Here is a 24,896-nt window from a genome sequence, read left to right on the forward strand (position 1 = left end):
TGGGATTGGGTTGTAGGGTTTTGGGTTTTGGCATAGACATGTGCATGGGAATATTTTGTGGGAGTTAGCACCAATTGCCTTTCTGTTCACTCAAATAGACTTTCAAATTTCAACCCTGGCAGAGTAGTTTGGGCTGTCCCCTCCTCCCTGTGGCCCACTGCCCAGCTGGGCTTTCTCTATACATACACATCATTTATATTTTGGGAGAGAAGACAACACTACCATCTGCATACCTGCCAAAAACTTTATGGCAGTTTCTAGCTTGACCTCCTTATGTGTTCAAGCAACCTTGTCCATAAGTCCAAAGATGAATAACTAAGCACATTCCAGCTGGCTCCCAAGTCTCTCTCCTTGCAGGGAGCTGAAGCACAGGTCCATGAAGCTGCCAAGTGAACCCAAATTCAAGCTGCATGACTATGTGAAGAGAGAAGTCCGAGGCTCAGGCTGTTGTCGCTCCTGAGCCTGTAAGTCCTGCCTAAGGACAGGTGACTGTGCTCCAATGCTTGTGAGCCACCATTCTTGTGGACAGTGTGCATGTCTGTTGTGTGTCACTCTTTGTAAAGGTGAAAGGAGGTGCAGAGAAAAGGACAGCAAACTGGGTGGGAGAAATAATTCTAAGGAGACAGTAGCAGTGTAAAGGGAGTTTACTTTGAACCAGCAAAGTTCCAGACCTGTCTGGAAACATGGTGCTGAGACAGCTCCAGACTTAGTCCCCGGAATTAAGATACAGTAAGCTCTTTTTTTGGCTGGTCAGGACACTCATTCCCTGGCTCTGCAAGGTAACGATAAGGGAACCGAACCTCATCAGTTATGGATGTTCAACATGGCATGTTCCTTTCACAAAGCATTTCACTTGACTAAACAAGTTTTGCCAAAGCTCTTTACAGACAACAGAAAGAAAAAAGGATTAGACCCTTAAAAAGGGTCCTTTTCTAGTTACACACACTGTAGGTGACCTGCCTTTCCAGGAAGAAAATGCAAATTTTATTGTAATTTCAACGAATCTGTTGGGTTTTTCCACATGCTAACTCACTGGCTTTAGGTGAACTTCAGTTTCACCTACCACTTGCAGAAAACCAACTTGAAAAAAAATCATTTCCATGACAGGGGCTCTGGCTCCACAGTTTTGCTGCTTCTCTTCCCTAATACCTTTAACTGTATGGTTAATATCCTGTTGGTTTGGTTTCTCAAGGTTTCTTTTGGAGATACCACCTTTACATAAAGCCATCTTTGCCCAAAGCTGGAATATGCAGGAAGACAGTGGTTTCCCAAAATTTCAGTTGGAATGAGTCACTCACATTAAGATACTAGAAAACAAAAAGCTACAGATGAGTTTCATACTTTATCTCCTGTCACAAAGACAGATTTACATTTCAGTATAACCAGGGTACTCAGTGTTACAATTAAAGTGAAACCTGTAAGAGGGCAGTTTACCCATAAGGTAGGCCTTTTAATATTTTGATGGGAAAAGTCAAAAGATAGGAACCACACAAACTATTCCAAGGGCTGTTTTAACCTACCCAGAACAGGAAAAAAAGTATATCTCCTCTTCATTTCAGTGTTCTTTAGCCCCTCCATCAGATATCAGTTTTGGATGTCTACCTGCTGACCAAATGGCCCATAAGATTGTGAGTTCATTGAGGAAAGAGACCATCTTTTGTCTTTTTTGTTTCTTAATATCTCAGATACTTAATAAACAATTAAACCTGCCTTGAAGCTACTGGCAGGATGAAAACTGGAAGAGAGGGTGGAAACCATTGAGGCCTCCAGCCTCCAATCTTATTTTTAAAGAACACAAATGTACACAAGGTTTGCATTTATCCTCTTTGCTCCTTGGGAAGATGATAATACCAGGCAGTTTATGAAAATAACCTACATGGAGGTAATAGGAAACTATTACAAACCTTATCCTATTGAGAAGACCACAAAAAAAAGATGCTAAGGTCAAAGATATTGACCATAAAACTAATCCCTTAAAAATGTACAACTTTTGAGTTTCCAAATACATTTGGATCATCTCAGTCCAGCCTCACAATAATCCTGAAGTAGCGGGGTTCCCCATTTCAGGGGTGATAAGACAGATTGCTATTATTCCAAATGATTACACAGTTGCCCTTAAACCAAGCCTCCCAATTCCTCCTAACATGAAGCCTATTTCAACTGGGCTAAACCACAAGGTTATTCCCCCCCACCCCAACAAACATCTTTCAGATTGCACTCCAATTGAAAGAAGCTTGAACCATTTATCATTTCAAACCACCAGTGCTTAGAAATGAATGACACTGGGGGGTATACAATCAAAGTCTAGAAGGTCCCTCATACACCAGCAAAAACTCCATGTATGGAAACAGAATAGAGTATTTTACAGGTAATTATGCAACAGTTCTCTAATATACCAAGTCTTATTTAGCATACTGGCTGAAAACGTGGACTCTGATTAACAAGTTTTAGGGGCTCATCAAAAAGGACCCATAACAGTAAGGGTAACAAGGTCTTGAATTATTGATATTTAATCAAGTCATCTAGATGGTAGCAGTGTAACTACTGAATTTCCACATAGGAACTTAAAACAGTGTTCCCAATCAGGAAAGATTTAAACAGTGATGGGCAAACTTTTTGCCTTGTATCCAAAAAAGGTAGAGTCTATAGTCCTGAATTCAGTGGTCATACTATATTATGTCTAATGACAATTTTTTATATCATGAAGTGCTGCTGAAACTGGACTAAGTTACTCTGACCTTGTACAAACATCTTTCTTGTTGACCCTTCTGTTCATGACTGTTATGTTCCACAATGTTGTCAATAAAGTTTGTTAGTTTTTAAAAAAACAATGTGGTGTTTTATGCTTGGCACTCAATCACTTGAAGAACGTTGGTCCACCCCATGATAGATGTAAGAAAATTAAATAGCAATTTACCAAATTTCACTTTATTCAGAAAACCTTTAATATACAATTGAAATTAATGACATAATACAAAACACCAAGGGATGCCAATGAAAACTAAGGGTATTAACCGTCTAACTTTGAGGGGAGATTCCAGTTCCTTGTAAAAACTTTAGCATGTGCAGATATCTGCCCTATGCACAGCCAAACAAGTTAGAGGAGGTAGATGGGAAGGTGAGAATAATAATACCTTCATACTCTCCTCAAATGTCCTAACATTGAGAAGGAAAACAAGCATCATATATAGACAAAACATAAATGATGTGCCAGGTGTGCTAAGTGCATTACAAATACTATCTCATTTGATCCTCATCATAATATAAATCATAATCATAATGATACTAATAAATCATAATCACTGCCTATAGTTTGTAGCTGAGGAAACTAGCCAGAGATAGTATCTCAAAACGGACCAGGAACCTAGGTTTGGCACCAGTGGCTTTTCCTATGAGTCCTGAGACATCTGACAGCTAAGTCCTTGGTTCTTAGATCATTCCTGAGATAAGGCATCTAGTAGCTGAGGTTCAAGCCTAGCAAAAAAGGACTTGCCCTAATATATGTAATTAGTTTGGATAAATTTACACTAAGACCCAGAGTAATAGATTGTGGGGAAGAAGTAAGACAAACAGTCCTGAAAAGAACCATCTTCATTCAGTTCTGCTAAAGGCTGCCTTGAATTTACCTGTGGTAGGACTTTATGGGTGACAGACTCCAATTTATGTTATCAACTCCTCCAGAGGCATTTTTCTTTTCCATATGGAGTGAAGCAGGTTCACACTAGTTGCCAGAGACAGCAGTGTTTTCTTCCTAGCTTTTATCAGAAGTTTATCTCTGACAAGAGTCTTTTATGCTAGGTACCCTCTATAGCTACTATTGGAGTAGCTGCTTCTGCAAATTCACGCATATGTATTCTGTCAAAATGTGTTCCAGCATAGGGATATACATATATACACACACCCTCAAAAATCATTGAATGGTATTGAGAAACGAATCTTTTCCCCTCTTTTCTCTCTTTTCCCCAAAACTAGGAAGTATGCCTCAGTGTAGAGCTATGCCCCAGTGTTTTTCATTTTGGGTATAAAAGTTTGAAATTTTTATATAGGAAATGGCTATTCAGCTGTAGTCAGCTACTAATTATGTCTCTTTACCATCTTTGGGCAGACTAGATTTATCCTCAAGTTCTTTTTTTCAGCTCTAAATATTTAACTTACCACACACAGAAATGCAGACAGGAGAAATTGTACTCATCATCATGTAATCTAGGGGAAAAAACATGAAAAATACCACCATATAGTTAGAAGAAACAATTCCTGAGACTGGCAACTTACTGTCACCCATTTTTCAATTCATGTCCAATCATATTTATTGAGCCTCAGCCTTGCTATATAATCAAACTGCATATGCAGGTTTCATACGAGGTGTCAGAAATGGAAATGTCTCATCACTGGCTCAGATTATCTTAAAAGTAAAACCATGAACAAATCTCACCTGTTTGTTTTGGTTAAGTCCATCCACAGCACAGGGAACACCTAAAAGTTTAAAGAGTACAGTTATTATCTACTATTCACTTAAACATAACTCTGAATAAATAGCAATTCCTAAGTAGAAGGCAAATTGCAGCCTCAGATCTTGAACATAATCAGGTACTGGCATTGGCAATACTCATAGGAGGTGTCAGAAACGTGGATCTCATCACTGGCTCAGATGATCTTAAAAATAAAAACACGGAACAAATCTCACCTGTTTGTTGGTTAAGTTCATCCACAACACAGGGCACACCTAAAAAAAGTTTGAAGAGTACAGTTATTATCTACCATCCATTTAAACTATAACTGAATAAATAGCAATTCCTAAATAGAAGACAATTAACTTGCAGCCTCAGATCTTGAACATAATCAGGTACTGGCATTGGCAATACTCATACGAGGTGTCAGAAATGAGGATTTCATCACTGGCTACAAGAAGTGGCGGCATATGATTAAACCAAGATAATGAAAAAGTCGGATCTACTACCATAGTTGTGGAGTGCATCTTCCAGGACCTAGCTGAGATCAGGTTAGCTAATTTAGGGCTGGAGGGAAAACGAGATCCTCAAGTTTTCCAAAGAATTCCCTCCTGTGTGCTTCCCCCACTGGGTGGCGTGGGCAGCCCAGTAACCGCTTTCAATCACCAGAACAATCAGTCCAATACAGCAAGTCCCAGAGTCCAGACTCTCCATTTCCTGGTGCCCGGCGGCCAGGGCACCTTCACTATGTGCTAAATGACCGCGTGCGGTGCATCCAGTTTTCCTAAGTTTTTTCACCTTGGGAGCCGAGACCACGCCCCAAGGTGGGGGTATGAAACTGGACCCCCCCCTCCACCTGAGAGCCAGACACCTGGGTTAAGCCAACCTGCCCCGGGCCCCCCCGGCCAATTAACCGCCTAATCTCTAAGGGATACCGCCTGGATGTCCCCTGGAGAGGCGACACAATGGGAACCCCACATAAATGAAAACACCTGGGGGCAGGTCTTGGCGCCCTCTGCGGGCCTCAGTTTCCCCATCTGTAAAAGCGGCGGCGCGGAACAAGGCCGTCTGCTCTCAGAGTCCTGCCCGCCCACGTGGTCGGACTAGTTGGGTCGGCACGTGGAGCACACGGAGCATGGCCGACCAGGCTCGGCCCCGGAGGCCCCGCTCACCTCGACCGCCCGGCGGCGCCGCGGAAGGATGGGCTATGGTTGCTGCTCCACGGCGGTGTGAGGCCCGTCGGCGGGGCCAGTCCCTGCCGCTCCGGACCGAACTCAAGCTGCCGACTCCCACCCGCACGCAAGTCGGAGAAAGAAAGGAAAAGCCGCCTCTTCCGGCTTTTATACGGGACTAATTCTCCGACTCCGCGATTGGACCCTCTCCACCGGAAGTACCCGCCCACTAATGCCCTTTGACCCTCTGCCCCCTAACTTCCGCAGCTCGCAGTCGCAGCGCCAGTCATTTCCACTCTGGGTCACCAATCTGACGTGTGCTAGCGTGCTTTCTCCTTCCAGCCACGAGAACCTAGACTTCGCCCTACTATTGGGTCTCATAGGGATGGCCGGTGAACCAAAGCCAATAAAAATCCAAATTGTAACATAGAGTGATTTTGCTGTCTCCTATCAGGCCTGGCTCTGCGCGAGGCGCCGGGAATTGTAGTTTTCCTCAAGGACTCCCCGCCCAGTGGCTGCCGAGATCGATGAGGCGGAAGGACTACAAATCCCAGGGAGCTAGGTTTCCGCGCGGTTCCGGCTTGGCGCACCCCGCCCCCCTTCCCGGCTAGAGGAGGAGGAGGAGGAGGATTAAGGGGGTCACTATGTGCCCGGAGGAAGGGGCTTATTCCGCCGCCTCCGCTTTCGGGCAGCAGCTGAACGGTGAGTCCCCGCCGGGGAGCGCACGTAGGGCTGGGGAGCTTTGGCGTTGAATGGCTGCACGATCCCCAAGGACCCGGCGGCCGCCCTTAAGTGTCACCGATTAGGAGAAGGGGGCCGGGGGTGGTCGGAGCCGCCCCGAGACGGGGAGGGGGCGCCTGGCAGCCTCTGGCTGGGACCCGGTCGTTCCAGCCTGGGGGGGATGGGTGCTGTCACGTCCCCGGAGCCCGGGGCTGGAGGCGCTCGGGATCCCCTGGGCCATCGCTTACAGAAAGGAGGGAGCCGGGGGGGGCCCCAAGGCCGGGAGTACCCTCGCAGGCCACACACACCCCCGTTTAAGGCTGGGGGTGGGATGCCGTGTGCTCCCAGGCTGCAGGGGTGAGCCTCAGTCTGGACTGGAAAAAGTTGGGGGGCGTTGCTGAATTAAAGAGAACGGGGTGATCGCTGTCTTAACCTAATGGGAAGGGTGGGACAGGGACTGGAGATTTGAGAAGAAATGTTTCCGTGTTGTTACAGGCTAGACCCTTTCCTAGCTTGGGGAGGAAGGTAAAGCCACCACAGATTTGTCTGAGAGTGGTGCTAGTTGGAGCTGCTACAGTATTGGGGCGGGGGGGGGGGGGGCGGTAAATAAAGTAAAAATGCTCCCAGGTTAGAAGCTGAGCTGCCAGGGCAATGATAAGAAGAAAGGAGAGTCACTCCCCTGCCTGGGAATGGGGAGAAGAAATCTTAGCTGGAGATTGTAATGATATTTGTGAGTGAGTTTTATGATCTGGATGAAGAGTTAGAGCCTGAAGCCACAGACTGTATCCTGGCTGAATAATTGACTGTGATTCAAGCTATTGCCAAAGTATGTGTGAATTGGTGGTTATGGGGAAAATAAAGTAACAGGTTGGGGCTATTCTCCCTAGAGACCTGACCTTGATACTTTTCCAAAGATGTACATGATATCAGCCTTCTGACTTTCATACTTGACTGTTGCCTTCCCTGTCATGCTCAGTTAGGAGTTGGGAAATGTTGCTCCATTTCCCATTTCTAAGGTTGCCCTCATATCTCTGTACTTTTGTAGTACAATAATTGTGTTGGGAACTAATGATCTATGATTTTCTCCATTGATATACTGAAGCTTCTATGAAATTTCACTTTCTCTCCCATTTGTAAAGATTCCATAGGCTGTGATGACCCTCTCCTGCAGGTCTTTTTAACAGAGGTTTCAAAGTTCCCAGGTCAATGTTCTTTCCCAGTTTTTCCTTCCTTTTCCTGGATGTGTGGCACTTACCCTTCTGATTTTCTCTTCTCCTGCTTCATAGGGATTTTCTGTTGCCTGTGGTTGTTTCTTCCAGACTTGAATAAAAGACTCTTCAGTTAACATTTCAGTTACTCAAATGCTCAGTCTTAACATCTACTTGGCTTCTTTCTGGTCTTGAACATCTTTCCAATACAGTCTTTTCCATCAAAGAGAAGGCTTACTACTTCCTTTTATCCCTTTTGAATACCTTTCTACCATAAAGGACTGACTCTTAAACATTACCCCTGAAATTTCAGAATACCTTTATTCTACTACTTAAAGGTTTGGGTGGCTGGAAATAGTATCAAATAAGAAATATGCAAATGTAACTTTTCTTGAAAAGACAACTCACCCTACAATATTAAAAAGGCTGGTGAAGGACAAGTTAGAGCTCAGAATAGTGCCTGGAAATTTGAAGAGAATCCTTAGTATTACAGTTATTTGAGAAAACCTTCCACTCTTTTTGTTGCATTTTAAAAGAACTTCTGCAGAACTGTGCTGAAATTACCTCATCACATTTATGCTGAAGGTCTTAGAGGCTGGGCCTCCAAGGAGCTCCCAATTTGGAGCTGTTCTTTAGTTAATGCTTGTTCTGTAGTAGGGATGAATTAATATTCCCCATTCCTTTCATTCCAGATGATTTATAGAAGCAGTTAAGTCATTTTCTTCTCAATATTCAGAGGGATGGGACCTAAGGCTATGCTCACCAGTTATCTGTTGTAATATCTTAGCCCAGGAGCTCCTTTTGGGCAGTGGCCATGCTTTTGCCTTTCTCTGTATCCCTAGTGCTTAACACACAGTGCCTGTCATATAGTAAGAACTTAGAAAGGATATCTTTTCTTCCCATTACTGTTATGATTCAATGTTATGCAGGCTGGTGGTGGAGTTGCACTATGAGCTAATGCCCATTTGATCTCCCCTGTCACAGAGCTAGCCCGTCCTTCTTGATACTCTCCCAATATCCAGTTTCCTGGATGAAATGCTTCATTGTTTGACCCTTTCCCCCAGCTACTTTGCCCCTTGATTTTGTAATAACTCATGTTTGTATAGGGCTTTAAGATCTACAAAGTGCCTTCCTTCCAACAGCCTTGTGAGGTAGGTAGTACACATTTTATTAAGTATTATTTCCCCCATTTTTCAGATGAACAAACTAAGACTCAAAAGATATTAAACTAACTCCATTTCATCCTCACACCACCACATTGAATCAAAGGAAACCTGGTTTTCCCCAAAGTCATATCACTTAGCTCTCAAGTGCTGGTCACATCTCTCTTTGGTCTCATTCTCACCAGGACAGGAGGAAGAGCTTATATATTTCTTGTTTCCTGCTGAAACTTTTGACCTTATTTTGTCATAGTCATTCAACATTTTCTTCCTTTTTTGAATTTCATGCCTTTACTCTACTATTTACTGCCCATCTCTGGGCCTTGGATTCTCTTCTGTCAAATGATCTCACAGGTCTTGTCATTTCTCCTCTCTGCTTCTCTTATTTATGGAAGACTTTCCCACCTTCCTCTTAGTTTAGTTCTTCTCCTCAGTCTCTATCTGCTAACATCCTTTTTTAAAAAAAATTATTTAAGGCAATGGGGTTAAGTGACTTGCCCAAGGTCACACAGCCGGCATTTGAGGTTGGATTTGAATCATCTCTTCCTGACTCCGGGGCTGGTGCTCTATCCACTTGCTGTCCCTGCTGGCATCCTTAATGTGGAGATGGGGAGGGAGAGCATTTCAGCTTGGAACCAGCTGGAGCAAATGCCTCTTGTGGAGAGATGGAAGACCTCATTCATGGAACGGCCAGTAAGTGTCAGTGGGTCAAAGAGTATGTTGCAGGGAACACGGTGTAAGAAGACATGTAGGGGACTAGGTTATGAAGGACTTTGAATGCCAAATAGAAGACTTTATAATTGATCCTGATGGTTATAGGCAGTTCCTGGAGTTTGTTGAGTAAGGGGGCGGGGGGGACACTGACTTTCTAGAACCATAGGCCCCAGTTAGATCTATATCAATGAATCTGTGTTTTTATAATGTACATAAAGTGCTTTGCAAACTTCAAAGTCCTATGTCAATATAATTATTTTTAATATTTCAGTATTGAAATTCAGACTAGCTGCCCCCTACCTTACCTACGTTATTTTATAGATTATGTTATAAGCAAACTATACTGCCATGACATTTAAAAAGTTTGAGAGACATAGTTTCTGGGTAATTAATTTTATTAATAATGCCAGATTTTATTAATAAAAGAATATCAACCATATTGAACTGACCTCTGGATTGGCAGAGTCAAGCAGAGCTAACTAGACAGAAGAATCAGGAATCAAAGTGAAGTTTAATTTCAAAGTGAGGGGAAATAGTTTGCAAGCAAGGATGCAGATTAGACACATGTACTGGGACCCTGCCCCTTGTGGCTGAACCTTGATTTATATACTTATGGCTTTAGTGTGGCTGAACTTTGATTTATATACTATGAGTATACAAAGAGTCAAACATTGTAGTGTGGCAACAGTAGTGAGGCACAACAACAACAGGAAACAAGGTTTGTCTGGAGATCAAAAGTTCATTCATAGCAGGGCTTTGTGTCTGGGCCTTTTGTTGCTTTCCTGAGCTCAGGGATCATCAGTTCCAGAAGGTGAGCATTAAGGATTATTGTTATTCCAAGCTCAGGACACAGCTTGCTTGTTGGGCCTTCGTTTTGGAAAACATGGTCTTTCCTAATAACTTGACATTTTCCCCCTTTTGACCAAAGGAAGTGGATCTGAAAGAAACCCCACCCTTCTGGCCAGTAAAGGAGAGACAAGTATAAGCCAAAATCCTGTAGCCAGTTGGACCCAGACAAGATGTTGCCCAAGGAATTAGTTCCTTGAGGGGACCTATCAGGGAAGTGTATCTCAGGTATCATTGCTAGCCATTATTTTCTTGCAAGCAGAAAAGAAAAGGAGACCAAGAATGTAGAGGGAGGGGCAGCTAGGTAGTACAGTGAACAGAGCACCAGCCCTGGAGTCAGGAGATCAGCCCAAGTTCAAATCCGGCCTCAGACACTTAATAATTACCTAGCTGTGTGACCTTGGACAAGTCACTTAACCCCATTGCCTTACCCCAAAAAAACCCTAAAAAAAAACCATAGAGGGAGAAAATACCAACATATACTTGAACCTTGGTGGCTGGGCACATAACAAAAGAGAAAAGGAGAAAAAACTAGCACAGTATACTCAACCCTCAGTCAGAATCATGGGACAAATGTCCTGTTTGGATGTCAGCTGGTTTTTCGTCCATACTAGATGAACCTTGAGGTCCCCCTTAGGTTCTACCCTTCACTCAGGAGCAGGGGTTTTCTTCAGATGATCCAGAAGTCTACATCCAGAAATATGGCAGTTGTGGGAATAGTCAAAAGGACCAGGTAGGGGCCCTTAGAAACAATGATTGATTAATAATTGTGAGAAAACTCTTTGTATCAGTCTTTGGATCTGAGTTTCTGTTCAGCATCTTTAAACAGCACATAGAAATGATTCAGCTTCCCAGCTATGGAGAGTTAGGTTTAAGCAATGCAATAAGGTTTTCTCACAATTCCCATAATTGCATAATTACATTAAATCAGGTATAGATCAAACTACTTAAGAGGGCTCCCAATTAATTAGTTTTCAGAAGGAAGATTTACATGTCACCAAGGTAACCAAGAAAACTTAAACATCTAGTGTCCTTGTATCCTACTAACACATTCTCAATGTCCATTTAAACAGCATATTTGGGTCCTAAATGTCTCATGTAGTTATCTGGTCCCTAGATACATTTTTCTGAACACTAGGCTTTAATCTCAAGACAGCCCTGAAAGGGGTTCTGCTTCTCTGGTTTCAAATCTAGAGGGTCCTTGATAATTTTGACTAAACATATTTTAGTACAATCACTTAAATTTGGTTCTTCAGTCTTAAAATTTCAGAAAATTTCAGTTTACCATTTGTTGTTTCAGTCCTTACTTAAATCCTGTATCTGTTATAAGAATCTTTTAAAAATTTTTGGAAGTTCAAGAGCAAAATGAACTCTTCTGCCCTCTAAGAGGGCAGAAGTAAAATCTTTAAGTAAAATCTTTAACCCAGTTCTGAGAATGTATTACTAAAACATAATCAAAGAATGAATTTCCATCATAGATGAATTTTGGAAGCCAGTTATATACATATGAATATACTTGTTAGAGAAAATAGTATAATCCTGTTGCTTTCCCATAATTTACTATTCTATGTATTTAGAAAACTTTTGCATTATTTATCTTATCTTGTTTAATCATTTGCCCCTTAGGAGGACATCATCCCTATTTTTTTATTTATTTATTTATTTATTTTTTAGTTTTTGCGAGGCAATGGGGTTAAGTGGCTTGCCCAAAGCCACACAACTAGGTAATTATTAAGTGTCTGAGGCTGGATTTGAACTCAGGTACTCCTGACTCCAGGGCCAGTGCTCTATCCACTGCGCCACCTAGTCGCTCCCCTATATTATATTTTGACCACAGATACAAGTTAAAATTATAAAATATTCATGCTTGAATCCTGTTAAAGTAACTCAGACATATTCCGATATCAATTATTTAATAGATTTAGTATTGTACTTATAAAGCTTCGTGATTATAGAAATTGGTTATAAAAGGGAAAAGAGGGGCATAGTTATAGCAATGTCAAATATCATAATGAGGGAAAAATTCCCTTAGCTGTTTTTGATTCCAGGCATGAATCATATCTGACAACCAAAACAGGATGTTAAAAGGAAGGTTCAGGATGGGAATTTTCCTTTTCAGAAAGGAAATAGCACAATGAGGAAATAGAGTCAGGAGGGCTTTACCTAGGCCATGCCAAGGTACATTTCCCAGGTACAGACATCTACCTTTAGCAGTTATCCAGACTGCAGTACATGCCATTTTCTGTTATTGACTTAATGACAATTCAGACAACTATCCCTGCAAGCAAAGCTCAAAACAATAATAAATTATAGTCTCAAGGATTTTTACTTTGAATAGCAAGATTTCACTAATCACAACTTAGGCTTAAATAGCTTTTGTGATGTTTCCCTAATAGTTAACATTTCACTTATCCTTTACTAGTAGGCTAAAATTACTTATATTGTATAACTTCAAACATACAAGAAATACCTGATAGTTGACTCATTTAATATGTTGGAGCCACATCTTTCTTTTTTAATTGATATTTTATTTTTCCAGTTACATGTTATGTAAGTTTTTCAACATTTATTCACTTGCATATTTATAAGCTACACATTTTCCTACCACTCCTCTCCTCAGCAGCAAACTGTCTGGTAAAAGTTGTACATATATTTTTACATTCATCATATTTACATATTAGTCATTTTGTGTATAAGGAATTCAGACTGAGGGAAAAGAAAGAAAACCATAGAATAGAAGGAAAACCACAGAGAAGTGTTTTTTTTTAAAAAGAGTTAACATAGGGGGTGGCTAGGTGGCACAGTAAATAGAGCACCGTCCTGGAGTCAGGAGTATCTGAGTTCAAATTTGACCTCAGACACTTAATAATTATTTAGCTGTGTGGCCTTGGGCAAGCCACTTAACCTTGTTTGCCTTGCAAAAACCTAAAAGAAAGAAAAAATCCTCTAATAAAAAGAGTGAACTTAGTATCTATTTAGAGTCTATGGTGGTATTTGTTTTTTTTCTTCTGGATGTAAATGGCATTGTCCACAACTGGTCTCCCAGGGTTGTAGTAGATTTCTAAACTGCTAAGAGAAGCTGCATCCATCATAGTTGATCAACTCACCATGTTGTTTTTTTGTTTTTGTTTTTGTTTTTATTATATATTTTGTTTGTTTTCCAGAAGTAATTTATACCTATTGTTTTTTGGTATGGTTTTGAATTTTACAATTTCCCCCCCACCATCTCTTCCCTCCCCCGTTACCCCCCACAGAAGGCAACTGATAATTTTTACATTGTTTCCATGCTATGTCTCACAATGTTGTTAATGTTTACAGCATTTTCTTGGTTCTGTTCCCTTTGCTCATCATCAGTTCATGTAATCCTTTCCATGCTTCTAAAGTCCAACCATTCATGGTTTCTTATAGAACAGTAGTACTGATGTTCATCCTCTCAATTTCCAGTTCTTTGAGCCTACATCTTTAAACTACTGCTTACATTTTCATAATAGCCAGGATTTTCAAATAAGAATTTATTATATATATTATTTGTTTTGTAATAAAATATACCTCATTAAATGCTCTTTTTTCTTTTCCTTGCATATGTAGAGGTGAGTCAAATTAATCTGACTAGAATCAGAATTACATGGTATAGAAATAGGCAAGGAGGAATAAAGTTGAATAGATAGGTAATGGCCAGATTGAGGTGGACCTTGAATGTCAGGCTATGCTGTTTGAGTTTGATCTGGAGGCTTTTGGCCCAGAGAATTAAAATTGAGCAGACTGAAGGGGGTGGCCTAGAATTCAGTCAACATTATTTGTTAAGTCTTTACTGTGGCTCTCTATACCAATCATTGTGTTAAACTCCAGACAAATTTGTACAAATACAAATGTTAAAAAAAAAAAATTCCTGTTCTCAAGGAACTTACATTCTAATGGGGGAGGTGGAAGGCATAACATGAAATGTGGAGAGGATGAGCAGGGAAGGGACTGTAGGTGGTGAAGTGTGAAGAGTCAGAAACTGTCCTGAGAAAGGAATGAAGGGATGCTGACCTGGGACCATCTCCAAAATGGAACTTTTGGGAGGAACTTAATCATTGGGAGCAGGGGGCCATCAGGGAGAGGAGACTAGTTGCAATAAGACCTTATTCAGATTTGGGAATGTTAGGTAATAATCTGAAGTTGTGTGCAAGGAATAATCCTTGGAATTTGATGTAGGAAAAGGCAAGGGAGCAATTGGAGGGTGAAATTGAAAAAAAAGGTGACAAATAGTGCCATTGACAAAACTTAAAATTGAGTTGAAGAATCTCCTGTCTCTCCTGCCTGGTCCAGGCTGGTCCATGGTAAACTGGGCCTCATGCTTTTCCAGTAGAATGACTCACTGGAGACTGGCAGAGTAAATGAAAGTCAGAGATTCCTGTTGCCATTCAGTTGAATTGCCTTCAGGGTATTTGGGCTGTGGGCCAGAGAAGTGCCTAGATACATACTGTATGTTCCAGGGAAGAATGTTGGGAGAAAAGGAATCTAGTGGCACATCTGGAATAAAGTCTGTTTATGTTGCTATGGGAAATCCCTGTTTCTATAGCATTTGGAGCCTTTGCTCATAGGCCCCATTGACATACAGCTGCTTTGGGGGTGTGGGGTGGCAGCCAGCACACAGCTTCACAGAGGACAAAGAACATCTTGGTCAGGATACCAGGTCAAACTGTTCATTCCATTGGAAAGGACCCTGTGGGATCCTCATCAAGTCCCACGTGCAGCTCATGGAGCCTCTGGAAGGAATCCAGCAAGCACAGCCTCCCACCTGGAGCTCTGTTTAGCTGTCTCTGAAGTCAGACCAGAGTCCACCCAGCTGGGAGCTGATGTTTTCACCAGTCCAGCTCTCCACCCTTCAGGCTTGTTACTGCTGAACGTGCAGCTTAATTAAGGTTCCAGATCTCAGCATGTGCTGTTCTCTGGAAAATGTCAAACCACTAGGACCCGCCTGCATGCAAGCTGGACACATGGAGGCTCAGGGCCAAGAAGCACATGATAAAGTCTTCGTCCCTTTCTCTTCCTCTGGCAGCCCAGAAAGCCTGTAAGCCTAATAGCAGGCAGCTCTGTTCCCATACCCAGCCTCTAGAAGAATGTTTAGAATCTTCCCTTCAAGAATTATTTGATCCTTGAGTCTCAAACCTGAAAGTAAAATTTCTAGTCAAGGTGGACCAAGAACTATTGGTCTCCTCCAGGAGCTGGCAAATGATCTCAGGTCCCAAGTGGTTCTAGTGATTCAGGATTAAAAGAGATTCCAAAGCAGACCCAGATATTCAGATTCTAATAAAGATATTCAATCAATCAGCAATCATTTATTAAGCCTGTTCTGTGTTAAGCATTGGAGATACAAAAAAGAGGCAAAATACAGTCTGTCCTCAAAGAGCTACATCCTGCGGAGAGGGACTGTATCTGTGACTTCAGATAAGGCAGCTAGATGGTACAGTGAATAGAGCACTGGCCTTGGAGTCAGAAGAATGAGAGTTCAAATCCAGTCTTGGATACTTGATACTCAGTAGCTGTGTGACCTTGGGCAAGTCACTTAATCCAGATTGACTCATATCTAGGGCCATCTCCAGAAGTCCTGATTCAAATCTGGCCACTAAAGCAGCATGCCCTCACTCAAATCCAATTCATGTGCTTGTCATGGCATCACCTTCCCTGATGTCATGGTTTTTTAGAACTAAGGATAAGCATCATCACAGCTACCAGATGAGAAAAGTCCCTCCAACAGTGAAGGTTGCTACCTTCTCTGTAGTCTGAGAGCCTAAAGTGCCGAGAGGGGAAGTGACTTGTGCAGGGTCATGCGGCCAGAATGTGGCAGACGGGTGACCTAAAACCAGCTCTTCCTGGCTTCTGCATTAACTCTCTGTCCTTTAGACTTTCCTGCCTTGTCACACACACAATAAATGCAAAAGGATTAGTACCAGAAGACCTTGGTTTCAAATCCTCATTCTCTACTATCTTAGGTTCAAATCCTTGGATCTTTCTGCCCTGTAAAATAATTGATTTCTAAATCCCCCTTTCTAGATCTAACATTCCATGAGTTAGAGAATTTTTTGGTGTTGGTGTAGTCATGAAAGTCTTCATGGAAAAATGTGAGTCTTACACATTTTTAACCTATACCAAGGTAACTTGCTTTCTCAGTAGGGGAAGTGGAGTAGGAGGGAGGTTTTGGAAGTAAATTTTGAAACTTGCTTTTACATGTAGCTGGGGGGGGATTTAAAAATAAAATAAACAAAACAAAAAGAAAAATGTCAGCCTTTAGGAATTGGTTGATGATGATTATTATTACCATTATTTATTTATTTGTTTGTTTTAGTTTTTGCAAGACAATGGGGTTAAGTAATTTGCCTAAGATCACACAGCTAGGTAATTATTAAATGTCTGAGTTCGGATTTGAACTCAGGTCATCCTGACTCCAGGGCTAGTGCTCTATCCACTGCACCACCTAGCTGCCCCAGGAATGGTTGATTATTAAAGGATGGGGGTATGGGGGTTGGTGAGCCAGCTTTCCAGGTGACCTGAACAAGACAATGGAGTTCTCCAATTATTTCCCTAGAAGAGGCCTAAGAGCCTCTGGAGAGAGCAGAAAAGGACATCCTTTTTTTTATATTCATAAAATTTATGTTTTCAACAAGTTGGTTATACCTATTCCCTAAACTTGTCGTTCCATCTCTTTGAATACAAGGAATTTCCCATGGCTGAAATATATTCCCTTCTCTTTGCCTGACATCATTCTTCAAGACTCAGTTCAGATGCTACCTCCTCTATGAAATTTGTGATTTATCTCTTCCTCTTCTCCCTTGTCTCTCCCTACCTCCTTCCCACTCTATCCCCATCTCTTCTCTGACTCTCTGTCTCTCACTTGCTTACACACACACACACACACACACACACACACACACACAGAACTAGCATTCTCTTTTCTCAAGTTCTCTAATATAATTATTTATATATTGTATCCCCTCAGAAGAATATAAGCTGCTTGGGGACAGGTACTGTTTTATTTTCCCTCTTGTCTTTTTATCCTACTACCTTTCATCACTTTAGTACATTGTACATAACAAGAACATATTAAATGTTTGTTGAGTTGAGTTGAGTTGAATCAAGCGATAGGTATTTTTCAGGGGAAGAAGGAGGGATGGAGGGATGAAAAATAATGACACTAATTGAGGGAATCTGATTCCTATGGAATGAAAGCATCTACTTGTGTAAGCAATCATCATTGAGAGGTAGATATTAATCTTCTCTTTTTTTTTTGTAAGACAGTGGGTTTAAGTGACTTGCCCAAGGCCACACAGCTAGGTAATTAAGTGTCTGAGCCCGAATTTGAACTCAGATCCTCCTGACTCCAGGGCCAGTGCTCTATTCACTGTGCCACCTAGCTGCCCCATAGCTATTAATCTTACTGAGGAAAGGGCAAGAAACCTTTTTTCCAGTTAACAGCACATAAGCAAAGTTTGAATGGAAAGACATTCTGGTATGCATCAGAAAGCCAACAATAAAGGAATGATTCATGAGATGCCTGGTTGAAAATAGTTGGAGTTTAAGTAGTTTCAGTCTGACAGCATGAATAAGACAAGACCCCTGTCTGTATCAGTTATTGTATATGAATCACAGGAGGGGTTAGGATGAGGGGCAGGTGGGGGAAAGACGTTGTAATTAAAAGTGATGAGAAAAAGTTGTAGCAATTAAAAAAGGAAATGTTTTAAAGCATAATGGTAGGGTCCCTCCCAACCAGGAACCATCACCTTTAGATTGATGCCTTTGGGGATAAACCGGTCACAATGGAAAAGGAGGTTTGGGTTGAGTTGTGGAAGAAGAGATAGTCTGTTGAGTTTATTTCATCTACATTAAATCCCACTTTTTACAGATACTACCTTTGTGACCTAGGGGCTTCAGTTTCCTCATCTATAAAATGTGGAGATTGGACTAGATAGCCTTCAGTTCTCTCTGAATCAAAACTTCTGTATATTGTTGCTGCATCTTTCTTCTGATATCTGTCTAGAATGTAAATTGTGTTCTAGTTTGCTTTTATGTTGAAAATTCAAGTTGGTGTGAAGTTGTTTTATGTGCCTTTTACCAAAAAGCCAGAATTAATTCTGGGGAAGAAAACACAGCAAGACAAAAAGGTTTTGGAGTCTTCTCTGTTTCCTGTTCTTCAGTGAGCATCTAGGATAACTTAACAATTCACTAGTTTGGAGAAAAATTGATTCTAGAAGCTATTTGACCCAGATGTTGCCATAGGACTTTTGGGTGTGGACAAGCAGGTTTTCTGGTGTAAGTTTGGGACTGTTTTACAAGTCTGGCACATAAGATTTCTGTAGAAATTTCTATGGAGATACTCCAAATCAAGTGAAGTAGGACCCTGGACAGACCCCTTTTAAATGGCTTTCCTTTTCCTATTAAGTAAACTGAGTAGTTGGAGGTGAAGATCATTTCTGTTGTTTCCTGGTTTTGTATTTCAGGTTGGAAACTTTGTTAATAGAAAACTAACTTCCTCTTAAGATCTGTGAATTGATCTAAGTTGCTTCCAGGCCTGGCTTAGGACAGGCCTGTCTTAAGTGAAGGAGGCACAGTTGTAAATATAATCCCATGATGATTATCACATAACTGAGACTGAAGGTTTCTGTTTGGATTTAGCAACTTCTGTCCAGCCTGTTACTATGTTCATTCAGTCAACAGTTATTACCTACCTACTATGTACTGGGCATAGTACCAAGTCTAGGGAACCAAAGACAAAAAGCAAAGAGGTCCCAATACTCTAGGCAGGGGGTGGAAATGTGTGACCCACCAGTCATATAAGGCTCGCTTGAAATCATTTGGTCTGGTTCTACCAAGGCAACCACTGGCACGACTCAAATCTTGAAGCTTTTTAAGAAGTAAATTAATTATAGTAGGCTAATTTTTAAGTTGATAATTTTGTATGGTCTGTGAACAACGTTATAAAGTGGCCCTTGGCAGAAAAAGGTTCCCCCCTCTGCATTAGGACTTTAAAATTCAGAGCCATCATATATTCCTGTATTTGTGCACAAAATTTATACCAAATCTACATGTATAAGTATTTGCAGGATGACAGGGAAAGAGGGGGAGCCCAGCGGCTAAGAAGATCAGAAATGATCTCATGTAGAATTCGAAACTTGAGCTGAGCTTTGAAGGAAGTGAGGGCTTCTGAGAGCTAGAGGCTTGGGGCAGCCAGTGAAGAGGCATGTGGTGGGAGAGAGTCATTGATGGAACAACAAAAAAAGACAGTTTGGGTATGTTGTAGAGTATAGGAAGAAAAGTAACAAAGTCACAAAGGTTTGGGTTGAGGTGAAGGGCTTTATAGTCAGAGAGGAGTTTGCATTTGATCCTAGAGAAACTGGGGAGTTTGAGGGGGGAAAGTGACCAATGAGGCTTGTGCTTCAGGATGTTTGCTGGCAGCTGCTGGGCCTCTGGAGGATGAGTTATAGAGAAGAGAGAATTGTCTCAAGGGGGACAGTCTGTCCTTGGGCCAACCCATTTGGGCAAGATCATTGTTTAGATTTTGCAGGAGATGGAGAGAACACATTGGAAGAGGTGTAAGTCCCTCAGACATTTATTAAACACTCCCTATGTCCCAGGCACTGTGCTAAATGCAAGAGATCCAAAGAAAGCCAAAAAAGTTCTGGCTTTGTGGAGCTCACATTCTAATGGAGGGTTCGTGTAAATAACTAAATACTTACAAGAAGGGTAGAATCGATGGAAGGAAAGGCATTAGCAGTCAGGGTTTCCGGTGGAAAATGACTTGTGAACTGAGTCTCAAAAGAAGCTAGGGAACCTAGGAGACAGAGGTGAAAAGGGAGAGTGTTTCAGTCATGAGGAGAGTCAGTACAGAAGGCAGGGAGTCTAGAGAAATGTGCAAGAAACAGCATAGATGGAAGGGGAGTAACAAAGAAGACTGGAAAGGGCCAGACAGAGAGATTTTTATTTGACCCTGGAGACAATTGATATGGAGCTGGGGGAGCATTGGGTGACATGGTTGGACCTGTGATCTAGATTCTAGATTTGCTCTGACAGCTGAGTGGAGAATGGAGTAAAATAGGGGGAAAATGAGGCAGGAAAAACAATTAGATGAGACTTGCAGTATAGTTCAGAACAGAGGTGATGAAGGCCTGAATTAAGGTTAGTAGAGAGAAGAGAGAAAGAGTCATATAAGAGAAATGTTTTGAAGATAAAAATGACGAGATCCGGCAATAGATTGGATATGTAGAGTGAGTGAAAGTGAGGAGTTGGAGATGACACCATAATTGTAGACCTGGGTGATTAGGTAGGAGGGTGGTGATAACCTCAACAGTAATAAGGACATTTGGAAGAGGAAAATTTTGGACATGTTGGGTTTGAGAGACCTACAGTATATCCAATTTGAGATATTCAAAAGGTAATTATTGCTGTGAAACTGTGGCTGGGGAAAGAGACTAGGGCTAAATATATGGTCCTGGAATCACTTATGTAGGAGGTGATCTTTGAATCCATGGAAGGTGATGAGATCACTAAAAGAGAAGGTACAGAAGGAAAAGAGAAAAAGACCTAGGCCAGAGCTTTGGGGGATACTAACAATGATTATAACATGGATAATGAACCAACAAAAGAGATCCAGGAGTGCTTAAACAGTTAAACAAGGAGAGAGTTAGTGCCACACACACAAATCCAGAGAGTAGATGGTGGTACTGAGGAGAAGGTAGTCAACAGTGGCAGGTGCTACAGGGAGATCAGCAAGGATGAGGATTGGAAAAAGGCCATTTGATCTGGCAGTTATGAGATTATTGGTAACTTTGAAGAGAACAGTTCTTTTGAATTATGAGAACACAAGTGAGATTATCAAGGGCTTAAAAGAAAAATGAAAGAAAGGGGCAGCTAGGTGGCTCAGTGGATAGAGCTCCAGCCCTGGAGTCAGGATTATCTGAGTTCAAATCCGGCCTCAGACACTAATAATTACCTAGCTGTGTGGTCTTGGGCAAGCCACTTAACCCCATTGCCTTGCAAAAACCTTAAAAAAGAAAGAAAGAAAGAAAATGAAAGAAGAAGAAAGAGTAAAGAAAGAAGACCTGGGTTCTAGTTCTGGCTCTGCCTAATTGTGTAAATAAAATTTCTAATTTCTGAGTCTTAGAGAATTTCATTGTAAAATGAGGATAATTTTAATCCTATGTCATAAGGCTACTATGGGGATCAGATGAAATATGTCAAAGCACATTGTAACATTTGAGTGCTGTACAAACCATGGAATTATAGAATAAAAATGATAGCAATAATATTGATGAGAGCTGGCATTTTATAGTGCCTACTATGTGCAGGCATTCTCATAACATTTTAGCATAGTAGGTGCTGTTATTATCCCTATTTGACAGTTAAACAAAAACTAAGACAAATTTGAACTCAGACTGCAAGGGCCCTTTCTGCACTCCTTACCTGCCTAGCTATCTGCATTAGATCAGATTGCATTAGATTAAAGCTACACAATCATCCCATATAAAATTTATTAATCTGGGGCCTGTGGAGAGATTTTAGAGGGTCAACTTGGATTGGAACTTCTTTCAATATAATTTGTTCCCTTTGTAATCCTATGTATTTTGTTTTATGCATTTAAAAGTTGAGCCTCTAGGTTTTACCACATTGCCAAAAGGTGGGTCTAAGAGACAAAAAAGTGAAGAAAAATCCTGATCTAGTACAAGCACTTTGTCTCATAGATGAGGAAGCAAGATTGTTGTTACTTAGAGTCACTAAAAGCCTCACACACCCTCCCTTCCCACCCCTCTGACCACCAGCAGTCCCTGCCAATGCTTGGTCCAGAGAAGCCCAGCACTCTGGTATGGTCTCCCCACAGGATTCATTTGCATTCAGCCATAAGAGTTTGAGTTTGCTGTGATCTCAACACTTTGGACTGTGTCTTGTTAGTCTGGATAAGGAGCGCAGAATAGTGGAAAGCTTTTGGAATCAGAAACATCGAGGCCCAAACTCTGCTGTTTACTGTTTCTGGGTTCCTAGGCAAGTTATTGCTTCTCTTTGGGTCTCAAATTTCTTATCTGTAAGATGAGAGAGTTTGAATTAGATCTGAGGTGTCAATTAGAAACATTCCTGCCAGGGCATAGTGGCTTAGAAAATCACAAATGAACATTACCTGGGGTGTATGGTATTTTTATTCATTTTGTTAAACATTTCCCAATTACTGTTTAATCCAGTTCTCCAGATTAACCCCTCTAAAGCAGATGATTCCTTCTAATGTCGCTTCCAGTTTTAAATCTATGATCCTCTGATCAAGTTAAGAAGGAACATCCGGATAACTGGAGGAGAGGAAAAGCCATAAATTATAAAATCAAATCTTATTCTCAGCTTTTTAAAAACTTGAAATATCTTTGTATTGGAACTCAATATGATAAAAGCCAGTCTGCTTAGTTAGGAAAGCTACTTCTCTTTTCACAACTTAGTGGAATGTAGTTGCTTTCCCAATGAGGATTCTTTCTATGTGACTGAACATGTGAATAGAAACCTTTTCCCACTTTTCTCCCATCTTCTCATCTCCCCTAGAAAGCCCAGTTCCTATAAGATGAATCTGTTCCTGCTACTAAAGATGGTGGGGGACAGTTTGCCTTCTTAAAATCATTCAGTTTGGGACAAACTCAACCCAGCTGCAGCGGGAGTCGTGATTGGCTGAGGCCTGGGGTTTTCCAGGGTGATTTGCATATTGTCCAGTTCTCTGCATGCCTTTCTGTTTACATCACTTCAGAGAGAGACACATAGAGGCACCCACCAGATTGAGCAAGAGACATTTTGAAAGAGGATGAGTGTGCAGGAGCAGCAAGAATTTCCTGGGAGGTAAAGTGTTTGTCTGTTCTTCTAGGCTTTTGTTGTGGGGAACAGTTGGGTATATTTCGGCAGAGTTGCTGATACTACCACCACCCCCACTATCACTATGGGTTAGATTTGTTGTTGATGAAATTGGCATTTTTCACTTTTCTTTTGGTTCCTAGTAGCATATGGATATTAAAATTCAGATTGGTTTATAATCAGCAAACTCCTACTGACCCAACCACTTCACTGTTTTCTGTTCGGTGACTGAAGTGGTAGCTCAAGCTGAGGAGGGTTTTGAAATGGAAATAAATTTTCAGTCTGTGACTGCATCTCTCAGAGAATACTTCATTTCATGTTTCTGTAATGTCACTGTTGTTTTACTAAGTACTCTTGAATCATTGGCTACTAACTTGTTTTCCCAGTGAAATCTTGCTTTAGACGTTTCTATTCTCCTTGATTTCTTTGCTCTGATCTTTGGTCCCCAAGTGAGCAACTATCAAGACTGCACCTTTGCCCAAACCTTCCTAGATATTCTGCTGTTTGCCTTAACCTTCCAGGATATAAAATAATAGTTAAAAGTTGTAGCATCCTATTTGAAATCCTTGTCAAAAGCATGCTTATGGGAACCTTTGGGTTTTGGCCTTTCTTTTATGTGAAGAAAGTAAATACTTGTTTCATACCTGGGGCAGGAGGAACTGCACCTTAAAACTGGCAGTTGTCCCTGTATAAAGTGCTTCTAGATCTGCCCTAGAAGCAAAGCTGTAGTTTCCCTGTTTGTGCCAGCTGAGGTGTCCTAGTTAGAACTGTGCAGTCCAGGGTTTCGAGGCACAGCTCGCAGAGAGCAGAAGGGAGACCCTGAGGGCTGTCCTAGTTTTGTTTTGTGTGTGAACCAGACAGCATGCATATGAAGAATTGAAGTCACATGTTTTCCTGAACAGAATGCTAGTGATTGTCCCCAGGTTCTAGAAACTGACTGGTCTTTTGACTCTTGAGATCTCACTTTTTGTAGCACCTTTTCCTTCCCCTATTAGGTTTTTGGAGACTCCACAGGCTGCCAGACATACTGCTTAATGCTTCATCTACCATGCCGACAGCCCCATGGAATTTTTGTTGCGCTACAAAGATCCTGAATCTTTCTCTGAGCTAGTGTGATTTAGATCTGGACTCAACCTTAAAAGTAAAATAGGAATCCCTGGCACTGGAAGGGACTTTAAAAAATCCAGTTTAACCTTCCCATTTTGTAAGTGGAAAAAGCTAAGATCCAAAGAGAGAGTTAATGATCTGAATGCCAGTTATATAGAGAGCTTGGTACCCAGGGCTATAGTTCATCTATTCCATCAACTTCAGATTGAAGTAATACTTTGGATTGGAATGGGTCATACAATCATATAGCCATTCTGGTTAGAAGAGAAGGTTCTCATCTTTCCTACTTGCCCTAGGAATGAACCATACAGGGGGTGGGGGATGGGGAGGTGTATTGTCTTGGAGCCCTGCCTCCAGTATCTTTTCATTCCAGAATATTTAAAAAGTCTGCAGGCCTGCCCCATGTGCATTTCCTTCATTTTGGGTGGCTCTTCCCCTTGTGCACACTTATTCTCCTACAAGCTCTTCTGCCTATATAGCATTGTACTATTCCAACAATCTGTGAGGAGCTGTAGCACTTAATACTCAGCCCATAACACCTTTACCTCTCTGCCCACTTGAGACTGAATAGTTTAAGGATATTTCAACTGATCAATCAATCACCATTTTCTGTATGCTGAATATTAATCTATTTGCTTAAATGATCAATCTCTGGTACAATGGAAA

General features: G+C 41.4%; 2 protein-coding genes, 1 long non-coding RNA gene and 3 other non-coding genes across 15 annotated transcripts in view; 2 read left to right on the plus strand and 4 right to left on the minus strand.

The window, feature by feature from the left end:
• RAB26 (RAB26, member RAS oncogene family) overlaps nucleotides 1–2,965 on the plus strand; it is a 35,715-nt gene extending 32,750 nt beyond the window's left edge. Inside the window, exon 9 of one of the 2 annotated variants that reach the window (XM_074197250.1) lies at nucleotides 358–2,960. In XM_074197250.1, coding sequence (XP_074053351.1) covers nucleotides 358–460 — 103 coding nt within the window. In that variant the 3' untranslated portion in view covers nucleotides 461–2,960. Of the gene's footprint in view, nucleotides 1–357 lie in introns of both variants that reach the window. The other variant, XM_074197249.1, reaches the window with a different exon arrangement.
• LOC141495657 (uncharacterized) lies at nucleotides 630–5,789 on the minus strand. 2 transcript variants are annotated; one of them, XR_012470823.1, is made up of 4 exons: nucleotides 4,685–5,789; nucleotides 4,433–4,473; nucleotides 1,521–4,203; nucleotides 630–1,307 (listed from the first exon to the last, which is right to left on the minus strand). It is a non-coding gene; the product is annotated as an uncharacterized LOC141495657 (long non-coding RNA). The 2 variants fall into 2 exon arrangements; XR_012470822.1 differs by having other exon boundaries at nucleotides 630–4,203.
• LOC141496718 (small nucleolar RNA SNORD60) lies at nucleotides 4,312–4,394 on the minus strand. The gene has a single exon (XR_012471121.1). It is a non-coding gene; the product is annotated as a small nucleolar RNA SNORD60 (small nucleolar RNA).
• Nucleotides 4,562–4,645, minus strand: LOC141496721 (small nucleolar RNA SNORD60). The gene has a single exon (XR_012471123.1). It is a non-coding gene; the product is annotated as a small nucleolar RNA SNORD60 (small nucleolar RNA).
• On the minus strand, nucleotides 4,818–4,901 carry LOC141496719 (small nucleolar RNA SNORD60). The gene has a single exon (XR_012471122.1). It is a non-coding gene; the product is annotated as a small nucleolar RNA SNORD60 (small nucleolar RNA).
• Nucleotides 5,790–5,911: 122 nt separating the features above from the next.
• The window catches only part of TRAF7 (TNF receptor associated factor 7), a 56,540-nt gene continuing 37,555 nt past the window's right edge, over nucleotides 5,912–24,896 (plus strand). For 2 of the 8 annotated variants that reach the window (XM_074197239.1, XM_074197242.1), the window contains exon 1: nucleotides 5,915–6,322. The gene's annotated coding sequence lies outside the window, so the exon portion shown is untranslated. Of the gene's footprint in view, nucleotides 6,323–6,994; nucleotides 23,112–24,896 lie in introns of those variants that run through there. The other 6 variants (XM_074197243.1, XM_074197245.1, XM_074197244.1 and 3 more) reach the window with 4 other exon arrangements.

The sequence above is a fragment of the Macrotis lagotis genome, chromosome 8, assembly GCF_037893015.1.
Source record: "Macrotis lagotis isolate mMagLag1 chromosome 8, bilby.v1.9.chrom.fasta, whole genome shotgun sequence".
Taxonomy (NCBI): Eukaryota; Metazoa; Chordata; class Mammalia; order Peramelemorphia; family Peramelidae; genus Macrotis; species Macrotis lagotis.